At 44.3% G+C, this 13582-nt stretch overlaps 1 protein-coding gene across 1 annotated transcript; it reads right to left on the reverse strand.

The window, feature by feature from the left end:
- Positions 1-1611: 1611 nt before the first annotated feature.
- On the reverse strand, positions 1612-10942 carry HRG (histidine rich glycoprotein). The gene is made up of 7 exons (XM_045863667.2): positions 10751-10942; positions 8954-9070; positions 8021-8111; positions 6706-6872; positions 5658-5741; positions 3833-3934; positions 1612-2512 (listed from the first exon to the last, which is right to left on the reverse strand). Exons 1-7 carry the CDS (start codon positions 10940-10942, stop codon positions 1652-1654), a joined length of 1614 nt encoding a protein of 537 aa, XP_045719623.1. The 3' UTR covers positions 1612-1651.
- Positions 10943-13582: the final 2640 nt, after the last annotated feature.

The following is a 13582-nucleotide window of genomic DNA, read 5'->3' on the forward strand; positions in this document are numbered from 1 at the left end:
CAGGACGCTGGTGCAACTAAAAGTAAAATATGGGCATCCTCTCTGGTCTCTGGTCAAGTCAGCCTCTCTCCACTCAATTGTATTGGTTCTAGAAAGGAAAATGCTCCCCAGGGTGGAGGAGACAGGAGACAAGCATAAGAAGAGATGTATTGAGTGAAGTCCTGTGTCCCCCATCCTTGCATCTTGTTTCTGGTGTGGTGGATTTGGGTGTCTACTCACCAAACCTAAGGAACCTTTCTGATAAACCCCAAGATCTGATTCCAACTCCTCCTGCACTGTGCGCTGTTAGACATCTCCTCTCTCTTCCAGTTTCACCTTCTGCTTCTTTGTGGGCCCCTCCTTTTTCCCAGCCTAACAACCAACTTACCCACATCTCTTTTAGCCTTAGTTTTTTTTTCTTTCCCCTATAACCTCCCCCCCGCCCCCGGCTCAGACACACACACACACACACACACACATGCACACGAATCTACCTTCTGCCATCACTATGTACCTGCAACTGCTTCCAGTAAGTCAGGTAGCAAGCCCAAAGCTTTATTAGCCTACGTCTAAATGCTTGAGCCCTGACTTGGGAAGAAGGGAAAAGAAAGAGTATTTGATTGTGGAGAAAGAGTCCTCTTGGACCAAAACTGAATAAAGAGAAGTTACTTGAGACTAGAGCACCCCTGGCCTGGGGGGCAAGATATGAGAAGAACGATGTCTCTGGGTGTCCTGAAGCAGAGAACACCTCTGCCCTGCTTTCTGGGCATGTAGCCTGGAAGGCAGCAAGATCTCAGGGAGAATAGTCCAGGGCAGATATGTTCACTAGCAGTCTTGCAGAGACTCTTATACCTTCAGGTTGATACAGAGGTAGCTGATAAACTAAACCCAAAGAGGGAGGTGTACAGGGTAGTAAGTATCCCTCAGCAGGAGGGAACCTAGTGGACCAAAGATGAAGACTCAGACCTCCTTCTCATACCCACCACCCAAACACCTTGGCACCACATGAAATTCTATAACTGTGGCACAACTTTGTGTGGGGAGTAGCAGGGTGAAGGAACTCAAAGAAGGACGGAGGTTAAGTCTTCTCTATTAACCGACTAGGATGGCAGCCTGAAATGGAAATTAATTTGTTCTGAAAATAAAGTGATATTTCTTGTGCACCTGAATTTATGGTCATGATTTGTACCTGCAACGTTCTTTGCAATTCATTGCCCAAGCCTTGATTGCATCATAATTGAATTTAGAACTTATTTCTTTCCAAAGGGAAATTTAGAGGACTAGAAATAACAAGTAGGGGGGAATTTGAATTTTAGATTTGAAGAATAATCCCTTGACTGATAAAACATACCTTCTTGGTATGCCCAACTACAGCGTAAGTACTCAGTGAGGAAAGACACTAGAATTAAAGGAGTTAAGTCCAGGAAAGAAAGAGGATCAGAGATTTGCTGCAAGGATTTAGTGGTCAGTGACTGACTTGTAGCACTGACATCTTTCCTCTCCTTTCCATTTGTCTCTCTCTTCTCATGCCATCTTCTCCCCCACCCACATTTGCCCTACCCTGAATATGAAAGTAAGATAAAAATACATGAATTTTGTATTCATTATTGGTCATATTTTATTTATGGTTTAAGTCAGAATATTAATTTTACCCCATCGAGGAAATCAGATTTTATTTTGGAAGCAAGTATGCAAAAAACTTCAAGACATGTGAAAACTCACTCTTAAATGTCCCTGGGCATGATTCAGAAACTGATTGAGGGAAGGGCTGAATTTCTGGCTTTAGAGGATTGTTGTCGCCTGGCAATGAGAAGCTGGGAAAATTGGCTTCGGGAAAAGGAAGAACTTCACCTTCCTTTAGTGGAGGGAGCTGGTAAACATATCCGATTTGTCTCCGGTGGAAGGGAAAGGGTCTTTTACCTGGACCTCTTACTTTTGAGTGCCTAGATGGTGGGCCATGTCCCCGGCGACCCTGGCTATGGGGTGGTGAGTCACAAGGCCCATGGTCAAGGAAATTGTGGCCATGGGGATGGTGTCCGTGGGGATGGTGTCCATGGGGATGATGCCTATGGGGATGGTGGCCATGGGGATGGTGGCCATGGGGATGGTGGCCATGGTGATGATGCCCATGAGGAGGGGGTCCATGAGGAGGGGGCCCGTGAGAAGGGGGCCCGTGAGGAGGGGGTTCTTGAGGAGGGGGTCCATGACGAGGGGATCCATGATGAGGGGGTCTATAGGGGTGGTGCTCACTGGAACTATGATTATGAGGGTATCCATGGGTCCCACTGGTGCCAAAATGGGGGTGATGACATCTTGACCCTGGAGGGGGCAATACAGGAGGAGCTCCTGCCTGAAATGGTGGTCTGTCTTCTAGAAGAGGTGGGCATTCAAATTTATGTGGTTTGTGGGGATGATGGTGATCTCTAAATTCATCAGGCTTAAATGGAGGCTTGCCAGCAAGAGAATGCCCATGCCTACCAGAGCGGTGGGGATGGCCAAAATGGTGTGGTACACCACTGATGTTTCTACATTCCTGGTAAAGGATACAGAAAAGTGAGTATTATTATATAACACAAAAGAAGTTAGATGTGCAACTCAATTTAGACCAATGGCTTCCAGACTTTTGGATTCTGCAAATCAATTTTAAAAATAGGATAGCAAAAAAGGGCTCTCAAACTTTTACCCAGCCAAATTGACATTTAAAATGCAAACAGTGGGGCGCCTGGGTGGCTCAGTCAGTTAAGCGTCTGGTCATTGTTTCGGCTCATGTCATGATCTCAGGGTTGTGAGATTAAGCCCTGCATCAGTCTCCACACTCAGCAGGGCATCTGTTTAGTATTCTCTCTCTTCCTCTCCTTCTGCACTTGCCCTGCTTGCGTGTGCTCTCTCTTTAAATAAATAAATCTTAAAAAATAAAATTAAATACAAAAACTATCATCTGCCACCATCATTATTTCACAATCGGAACACTATTTTGATAATACAAGAGTCAGAAAGATATCTCAGAGTAAAGCGTGGTTCTTTAGATGCAATAAATGTTGTATTATGAAAAACTTTACTTATCCCTACTTTTCTCATTTCAACATAAAATGGTGAAATTAAATTGTAGAATGGTACTTATCTGTAGACCAACATTTGGAAAACTAGTGCCTTATAATTTATATCTTCAACAGAGTTCTGAGGCTTTATGGTATAATCATCTCTTACTCCTAAAGGATGAGCACTTCATCTCTTCACTCTCCTTCTTGTTCAGATTTTAATTAAAAAAAAAAAATCTGTGGAGCCATGTTCATGGTGATAAACCTGCCTTGCCCCTCCCCGTCTTTGTTTTATGGTTTGGCACATAGACATTTGGATTATTTTCAGTTTTTGCTGACATGAAAAATACTGTGATGAATATCTTGGTACAGAACAAAGCTTTCTGGGACAGATGTGAAATATTGCTTTGTGCCTTATTTTATGTACCTTTATATAATGTGTTTGAGGTTAATTCATTCCCCTTAGGTTCTATGCTTAATAATAAAAGTTAGGAATTGAGTCTCAGGACTGGAGCCTTGGCTACAAGGACCATTTTCAAATTCATTAAAGGTTGATTGAATCAGTTGATTTTACTTTACAAATCTTACGTCTCCCCACTTGGAAATTTTTTATACTTTTTGTATCATATCAGCAATTGCACCCCGTTCGTTCCCCAGGGGCCTCTTCTCTCTGTATTTCTTTTCAGCCTCCTCTCATCTCTCTGCCTCTCTATCTCCCCACCACCCCCAGAGCTATAAGAACAAAATACACTATGTGTATGAAAATATCTCTTAGTCTGGCACTGCTCATAACAAAGACTACTTAAGCAACCCACCTCAAAATTGAAGACTTCACAGTTTATGGCAATGTCTTCTGGGGTTTCCAAGTCAGAGACTCCTACATCATAGGACAAATCTGCTCTGCAGAATCCAAAGACCTATAAAGAAGAGAGAAGCCTGTTAGTGTGTGTATGTATGGGGGTGTGTGTGTGTGTGTGTGTGTGTAGGTGGTATGAATGTGCACAGCTAGAGTTGTAAACTTTTATACATTTGGGAAAGAAGATGAGCTTTAGAAAAATCAGGGTAATATTGTCAAATATCTCTGCTAGTTATTTAACGATCTTTCCCAGCCAATACTTAGAGAAAGTGCAGTTTCCAAAGTGGTTCACTTCAAGTTGCTGTGGTTCTCTTCCATGAGGGGTCACCACCAGGGGTCACCCCATGGGGGGTCATGAGAAATACCACATCACTGACACCTTGCCTTTCGTCCAACCCTTCTGCATGGAAGACCCAAGTTTCCTGTGCCTAGAGAGAATGAAGAGTGGTGCAGAAGAGGGATTTGTACAACTTGACCCAGACCCTTGAAGGGAAGTGCTGGAAGGGAGGGAACCGGTATGAAAATGGGTTTGCTGGACCCTGTCAAAGTGACTTAGGGCCCTACCTCAAGTACAGGGGATATGACTGGCTGGCATCCCTATGCGGCAGAGGCTCCTACACCCAGCTGTCAAAGGCAGACTAGGACAAGAAGACAATGCTTTTCCAGAAGCAACAGTTAAGCGCTGAGATTCTGAGAACAGCTTTGGAGTCAGACAGAGCTCTGTGAATTCTGCCTTCACCATTTACTAGTTGTGTGAGTTTAGGCAAGTTACAGGAAATTTCTAATTACCTTCGGGTTGTGGGAGGGCTTAGTTAAATGAGATAATGCTGCAAGAACACTCAGCACTGAGACTCCTTCTCCAGCTGCCCTGTGTCTGCACTGGGTTGTTAAGGATTTGTTGAAGAAGGGAGGGGGACAGGGAGGTAGCTTTTCTGGTGGCCACTAAGCAGGGTTCTAGAACTGCTTCAGGTAGGAACAATGACCAGCCAGAAAAGGAACTAATGAATGCTTCCTCTCTTCTAGCTCTCGAGAATGTGTTGTTATCCTGAACTTGAAATCAGAAGGCCACTGTTAAAATCCGATGTCGTAACACTTTCTAGTTGAGTGCCCTTAGGCAAGTGGTTAAACTTCTGGGCCCTTCTGTCCCATGGAAATGGGGGCAGACATTTGCTTCTCCTCAGCACGGTTGTCACAAGGATCCAACAAGGCAAGAATATACGTGGAGATGTTTTGTAAACTCTAAGTCACCCTACAAAGACTGAGTTTTATTAATAAAATCTTTCTACAGATACATGAGTATCAATTAATAAGTGATTAGGGGGAAAATCCTACTGGACTAAGCATTAGGAGAACCGGATTCTAATCTCAGCTTGGTTATGAACATGGGGCAAAACGCTCTGCTGATCCTCAGTTACTCCATATTTGTCACATGGGGTCACCGTGAAGAGTAAATGAGATGTAGTGAACAAAGGCACCATGGTGTAGGCTCTTAACGCAAGCCAGTTGTTAGTTTTAGTGAAGTCTTTAACCCTAGTGGGTTCAAAAAAATCTCAGTGTTAAGTTTAGGTATTTATTGTGCCTATTACAAAATCGTACTCTTATGATTCATTTAACTTCCCTGTGCCTTGGTTTCTCCATCTCTAAGAGAGATAAAACTAGTATCTTCCTCACAGGGTGGTGGTGGGGTTAATAATGTATGTGTACAGCACTTGGAAGGGTGCCTGACACATGGGGGGCGGTCTCTAAACGTTACCTGGTATTTCAGAGACGTTTATTATACTCACATAAGGGTGCCTGGGAAAATGGCGTCTCCTGGAGCAGTTCCTCACAGAGAAGTCCACATAGTAGTTGGTTCTTTCCTCTCCTCTCTAGAACAAATTGGATCAAAGTAGTTTCAGGCACATAAAAAGTTAAAAAAAGAAAAAGGCAGTAGATACCTACTACCCAGTAGACTGTAAAGCACCACGGGGATTCAAAAGCACCAATATGTGCCCTTTTTCTTATGGCCGCTGCCTTTTAAAAATTCATCACATAAGTGATAAGGTAAATACTATTTCATTAAAAAGGTCAAATAATATAGACGTAACCAAGCACAGTGTGAAAACTCACCCTTCCTGCACCCGATCTCTTCTTCCCAGAGGTACCACTACCACGTATCTGATGTGTTTATCCTAACCTTTCCCTAAATATGTTGCCCATATACACACATATCTAATTTACATAAATGGGCTCAGAGTCTAAGTATCATTCTCTAACCTGCTTTTCCCCTTAGGAACTCTTCCCCGTGCATATTCTCTCTAGTAATTGTGCCGTATTCATTCCATGACTTGTACACACCGTAATTTAACTTGGCATTTTCAAAATGCAAGATAGATATCAAAGAGCTGCTTTATAAGACCCCTTTGGGTGGGAGGCACTTGGGCCACTGGCCTGGAAGGCAGGGGAGCTGTCTTGCCCCAGCCACACCACTGGGTGTGCCGAGACGGTTTCTCTGTCACTCAGTTTCCCATCATCATACAAGGAGGTTAGGATGGGATGATTTTTAATGACTCACAAAACCCTAATATGCTCTTCTGTCTTTCCCTCTTTCCTGTCTGAGTTTTCCCTCCTCTTCAGTAGGTATTTCGACTCCCCACAACTCCAAAAAATAAAAAACTGCAGGAAAACAGTTTCTTTGGTATCTCTTGCCTTTCTATTGAGGCTGCAAGAGGGCCCTCAGGTAGAAAGGAGCTGGACATGTGAGGCCGGGGGAGAGGGCCAGTGCCACTGAGTCTGGACCTGCCAGGTTGGAGCTGGGCCCTCAGACGCTAGCTGACATGAGTAGAGACTCACCCATCTGACAACTCTTTCCAAGTGGTCCACTCTGAAAGAGGCAAAATCTCCATTCTCTTGTTGGTACTTCTCAAGGGCTTTGTCGGCTAGTTTTCTGTAAAGCTCAGGCTCTTCTAAGAAGTCGAAGAGTAGGGGGCTGTCTTTGGTACTGGCCAGTGCCGAAGAGACTGGAGAAAGAAGATGGAAATTTTGCAGTACCAGTTTGGAAACAGCAATGTCAATGCCTGGACTTAATATACATAAGCACGGTGGCAAGAGTAACCAGAGCTTCCATTTTACAGGTGGGCAAATTGAGGGTTGGAGAAGCTAAGTGATTTGTTTGAGATCAAATCGGCCAGTCAGCAGTAGAGCTAAACTTAAACCCAGATGCTTCTGATGCTTAAGTCTCTGTTGTGACCCCATTGAGACACCCCTCCCGTCACTCACAAAGTGTTAATTATTCACTAAACTCCTCCTGTCTCTCCAAGGAGGGAGGGGCATCATTAACAGAGTTTTGCCCAGAGAGAGAAGATACAGGTCAACCTTTCTTCAAGGTGACTTCTTGAAGGAGTTGCTTGGCTATTAAGTTGTCGTATACTGAATCATGTTGAAAATGGACAATTTTTAAAGGAATTCTGTGATAATTCTTTTGGAAAAAATAAAAAAAGCATGGCATTTAGAGTCAACACTGGTGAAATAGGATCATGTCTTTCACATTTTGGCTGTGTTCTCAAGGCCAAGGCATTGAACCTCTTGGAGCCTTAGTTATTTTATCTCTAAAATAGAAAGTATCATAATCTTTACCTCATATGGTCTTGTTGTAAGATGAAATGGGATAATCTGTGTAACCGCTTTGTGAACTCTACCGTAATACATAACTTTTAGATGTTGAAATCAATAATTGAGTGCTGAGTATTCTGCAAAGTGCACTACATAGAGCATCTTACTTAATTCTAAGAAGGATCCAGAAGGCTAATACTATTATTATCCTCATTTTACAAAGGAGGAAAGCTTAAAGAGGTTAAGTAACTTGCCCTCAAGACGATACAACTAATAAGTGAGGAAGCTGGGATTCAAACTCAAATCTGACCTCAGAGCCTACGTTCTCTACAATGACACAGTCCCGCCTCTCATAGATTTCTGTTCTTATATGTTGAATTTCTTTAAGAGAAGGCATACCAGTAACAGAATAAAACCCTCTCCCTTTTCCTCTGAAGAGAGCAAATAATAATTGAGTCCATGAAGGCAGGGGCCATTTCTGATATGTACATCTTGGCATTATATGATGAATACCACAGTATTAATCTAGAATTAGCATTTTCACAGATGACCATACCAGAACTTGTGGTGCAGTTATAGTCATTCACTCTGAAATGCTGAGAGTCATTCAAACATTGTGTTGCTATTACCTTACACTGTCCGATCACCTGTAAGAGAAAAGGGTTCATGTCATTGCAAACTGCTTTCCTCAGGTTGAATGTGAGGGGACAAAAAGTGATGTCACCTACTCCTACTATCCATTGAGAATTCATCTTTGTTTTCTCTCACCAAATCCTCTTTCACCACCTCTATTTTCTTAGTCTGTTTCTGTGAGCTGGATGCTGTAGACATCCAAAACCCTCATGAGAACCAGGGAGAAATGGTTTAAACAGATCATGACCATATCCCAAACATTTTCAAGGGGAAAAAGTGCTGGAAGTCCTAGGTATGTCAACATCTTATTTTCTAGAAGTGAAATCTTATGTATATGCTTAGTCATCTCTGTGTTCTCTTCCCGTGCTGGAGAATCTGGCGTCTGAGTGCCCACGAGCAATGTGTAAAACAAGACCCTATTCCTCAAGATCACTGCAGTAAATCCCTTTGGCTATTCCTGCCTATGGGGCCGGTCTTTATAGGACACACTCACAAGTTCAGAGGTTCCTAGATCCCTAGAGTAGACCTTAGAAGTCCAGCTACTCTAAACCCCTCCTCTTATCTTACAGTGGAGGAGGCCAAAGTCTAGCAACTTCAGGTGATTTACCCAGGGGCTCACAGCTGGGCATGTTATCCCATGGAACCACAATCCCCACTGACTCGTCTTGAACCGGGATCCCAGGTATGGCTCTCAAGAGACTATTCCTCAAGGTCAACATAGTCTTCATGGGTCAAGAGGTAGACTCTGCTCTTCCTTTCTCATTGTGTTAGCACAGGCATGCGGCCACCCTGAGTAAGCAGAGTAGACAGAGGTCAGGAACGATAGAAGAAGGAGAATGGTACCTTGCTTACTTACTATATCAGATACACGTTTAGAAAGAGCGGGCTCACAGTCATCCCAGTGTTTCCCTGATAGGACTGAACAGTCGGATTCTTTCACATCCAAGACTAAGTAATAGACAGCCACAGATTCCTGAGGAATGCCAAAAGAGCAACAGGTGAATAGCATGTGGGAGCCCAGTGCTTTTTCAATAAAAGCAGTCTCTTTATTTCTGAAACAGAATTCCTGCTCCTCTCCAAATCATCACAGATGTCCTACCTTTGTGTCATTTGATCTACTTATTCTGAATAAAGAGCTTCAAAAAGTTACTTCCAAATGTTCTTTTTAACTGGTCATGATGTTGCTTCTGCCCACAAGCTTTAAAAAGCAACCACTAAATAGCAGTGTGGGTTTGGGTGGAGGTGTTGAAGGTGCAAGCCCAGAATCGTAAGTGATGACAGCTTCCAATCTGTATGTGCAGTTATGTCCTCTCACCCAACTCTATTCCTGAACTCGGATTGCTTGCCTTGATTTCAACTTGCCCAAAGCTGAAACCACTTTCTTCTCCTACAAACCAGCTCCCGCTCTCAAATTCCCTTGTCTTTTGTCGGAGGCATCATTAATTATTGATTGCTTTAGTCTCTGGCTTAGAATCGGGAGATCAACTTTGATTTTGTTCCTTTGCTTTTACTATCCAGGCGCCAGGCCCGCCATGGTCTTTCTTTGAAATGTCTCGTGTTTTTCTTCATTCTCCCTGCTCTAATTCCCACTGCCTGGGGCTGGTCCTCATTTCCTCCCTCCTGAACCCATGAAATAGCTTCCTAGTTCATGTCACCTGCCTCCATCTCCCCAGGCACATTGTGCCCCTGCCTTACCCACCCACATACCCTCTTAGCACCGCTCGGAGGTAGCACCGTGCCAAGCCATCCCGTGCCCTACACATGTGGCAGAGAACCTGAAATGGGACTAACGGTCACTAATTGCTGGTTGAATCCTAAACTCCTGCAATCTGTCTTGCTCTCTGCAACATGTAGTGCCTCCGTGTCTAATACTTGTAACAAGTAGAAATTCCTCTGCGTGTCTTCTATGGTGCTCCATGGTCTGGCCTTCTTGATTTTGGTGGTTCCACCAAAGGGTAGGTTGTTTTGGGCGTGGGGCAGGGAGGGAAGCCTTCTTCCATAATCTCTATCAAGCCTTCAAATCTCCTCCAAACGAGCATATAATCTTATTATTAAGTGAAAGCAGTAGGCTCTCTTTGCTTCAAGATAAGCCTAGTTTCTCTTCCAACCTGATAGCTCCAAAGCCCACATAAAACTTCTGGAACCCCACCCCCACCCCTCTGCTTATGTGCAATTACTCCCTGGTACCCTCCTTCCTGATTCCCTACCCAAATCTTTCTCCCATCCAATTTTAATAGACCTCCTTTCCTTAGATTGCTTCAGCATCTATACCACTCACTTGGCTATGGGAATGTGTCCTATTTTATCCAGTTTGCCTGTGTGTGTCTGTGAGCCAATGATTCTTTCCTTGAGGCCCTGCCCACAGCTTACTCTAAGTCTTCTCTTACCGTACTTACCATTTGACTTGGCTCAGCATAACTGCTTCTAAGTACTTAGAGACTGACTCATAATGAAGGACATACAAATAGCAAATGTCAGTTTGAAGGAAAAAAGAACAGTGTAAATCAGCAGCAGAAACTGAACGGGAAACCCTAGCCAAGGCCACTCCATCCTGCATAGCAGTAAGCTTTGGGGCCAGAATCACTGCCCCCCCCCGCCCCCCTCCCCTGGCTCCTGGTCTCCCAGCTCGGCTCTAGCCCTGCCGATTCCTCACCGCTTTGTCCACATGGGCATCAGCGACCCGCAGCAACTGGAAAAGGTAGCCCTGCCTCCGTCCCTTATTGAGCTGGTCTAGCACTTTCCCAGCAAAGGGCTCAGTAGCGTCACAGTGTGAAGGACTCACAGCGCCGGAGTTCTGCATTGCAATTAAAGGGATGAGGAGCAGTGCGGCTCTGAAGGCGCTCATCTCGTTAAAATGTGAACACCAACGCTTGCTATAGTTTTATCACAGCAGAGAATTTTATAAAGGCTTTCTAAAACACATAAACAGGGACGCCTGGGTGGCTCAGATGGTTGGGCATCTGCCTTCGGCTCAGGTCATGATCCCAGAGTCCTGGGATCGAGCCTCACATGGGGCTCTGTGCTCAGCGGGGAGCCTGCTTCTCCCTCTGCCTCTGTCTGACTGTCTGCCTGCTTGTGATCTCTCTCTCTCTCTCTCTGTCAAATAAATAAAATCTTTTGAAAAAAAAATAAAACACAAACACACACACACAATTGATTAAACAAAGTCTTTATACATTTCTGTTGTATAATCAGGGAGTCACCTTGACCCCTGGTTAAAACATCTGTCAACATGCTGTAAATGATTAGTGGATCCCTGGGGACAGAAAGTCGAGACACGCCACTGGTGAGTGGGTAGACCCGTGATCTGCACAAAATCTGGATTTTTCTAGTAGTACCAAATTCAGAGAGTGTTTCTGACCATAAGCACTGCCTACATTGGTGTGTGGGGTGGGGTTAGAAGTAAAGCAGTTCTCCTCCACCTGCCTGCCCGTCTCCACCGGAAATCTCCACCATCACTCCCGGCTTTGATTATGGCGCCCAACGTCCTCAGTAGAATGTTAACTGCATTGTTTAAGGGAGGTAACACGTTAAATGGTTAACACCAGAAAAGGAACTGAGTTCTGAATAAAATAGAAGGATTAAAAGGCTGTTACTTTGGAGTCAGATCTGAATTTCAAACTTGCCCTGTTCTCTTACTGTGTGATGCTGGGTAAGCTGTAAAAGTTCTCTGATTCTTAATTTTCTCATTTATAAAATGGAGATTCACAACTCTTGGCAGGATTGTGTGATACTTAAATAAGAAAACACATATAAAGTAACTAGTACAATTCTTGGCACAGATTCAGGTGTTGAATAAATGGTGCTATGTATTCTTGTTATCATTATCACTAGTGTATATGAGAAGAAGTTGGGGGCACCCCATGTCATTCCGGTTCTCGGTGGCCCCTAAAGTGTGCTAAAGAAAATTGGTTTATGTGGAAGAGAATTGTGGTGAGGGTAGGAGTCAAGTAATTTGATGCCCATCCCAGAAAAGGGGTTAGGAGGACTATACCTAGGAGGGCTCAGCATGGGGGGCAGACCTGGGAGTAAGCTGGTACCCCACCCCCACCCTTCTCGAGAAACAATATACCTGTAGGCACTCTTCCCACCAGCAGTGGCCAGCATCAGAAAGGGCCAGAGGGAATCAGCCCAGGTTCCCTCCCATGACCAGTCCCTTGAACAACCGCTCCCCACTTCCTGCTCTCTCGGCAGTATTTCTAAAGGCCATGGCAGTGGTTCTCATACTACTGAGAATCACCTGACGGGCTTTTAAAGATCCTTATGTCTAGGCTTCTCCCCAGAGCAATTAAATCAGGATCTCTGGGGGTGGACCCGGGTATTGGTACTTTGAAAATTTCCAGGTGATTCCAATATACATTCACAGTTGAGAACCACTGGGCTCTAAACAGACCCTGAAGGGAGGGAAAGAATTGGAAGAGAAAAGGAAAGGGGAGGGGAAATGAAAAGCAGGCCTCACTCCCCAGAGTCACAGGTTGGCTTAGCAAGTGCTAAACATGGAAGACACACGTTTTGAATTGTGCTTGATATTGAACTTTTAGCATTAGCAACACTAGCTTTTGAACACCCAAATAGGACCTCTTCAGTGAAATTCAGAATGACAGGAATAGTGTGGAATCTGGCCAACGTGTTACTACGGGGCTCGAACCTGGGGTGGGGCAGGGAGAAAACTATAAATGAACATAGAAACTTACATGTTTTGATGAGCTGAGCTCCTTAATGAAGCCTTCTATTCTTGCTGTACTGGCCACACCCAATACAGAGTGCCTGTCGGGGGGGACCTAAATGCTGGTGGAGGGAAAGGCAGGGGATGGGAAGGCTCCCAGGATGAAGATAAGCTTTTTCTCCAGTTTTGCTGAGATTTAGGGGTGCTCATACAAGCCGTGCGTTCTCTTCCCCTTCCTTCATTGAACCTTCAAGGTCAATACAGTGCTAGTGATGCATTGTGTTTCTTGTTGGACTCTGAGTGAGACAGGGTCTAAGACTCGGCATGATGCCCCTACTTAATCGTTTTCCTTCCTATAGGAAGCAGCTAAGAGTAACAGTGTGTGAATATTGTCTGATGCTCTTAAATGCTGTCAAGGCCTATGTACCTCTTCTAAGAAACAGCTGCTGGGTTGGAGCACAATAGTTATACCTGCAAATTCCCTGTTGTACTAGCTTGCCAGGACTGCCATAAGAAAGTACCATAAACTTAGTGGCTGAAACGACAGAAATTAACTTCCTCACAGTCCTGGAGGCTGGAAGTCCAAGATCAAGTTGTCAGCAGGTTACTTTCTTCTGAGGCCTCTGTCCTTGGCCACCTTTTCTCTGTGCCCCACATGGTCTTACTTCTGTGCTCATCTGGGTCCATGGGCTCATCTGGGCCCATGTTGTATTAGGGCCCACACTAATGATTTCATTCTAACTAAATCACCTTTTTAAAGACATATCCAAATACAACCACATTCTGAGATACTGGAGGTTACGACTTCAGTATATGAAT

This window comes from Mirounga angustirostris, unplaced genomic scaffold (assembly GCF_029215605.1).
Source record: "Mirounga angustirostris isolate CCGP_5_RB_7025 unplaced genomic scaffold, mMirAng1.0.hap1 SCAF_1, whole genome shotgun sequence".
Lineage (NCBI taxonomy): Eukaryota > Metazoa > Chordata > Mammalia > Carnivora > Phocidae > Mirounga > Mirounga angustirostris.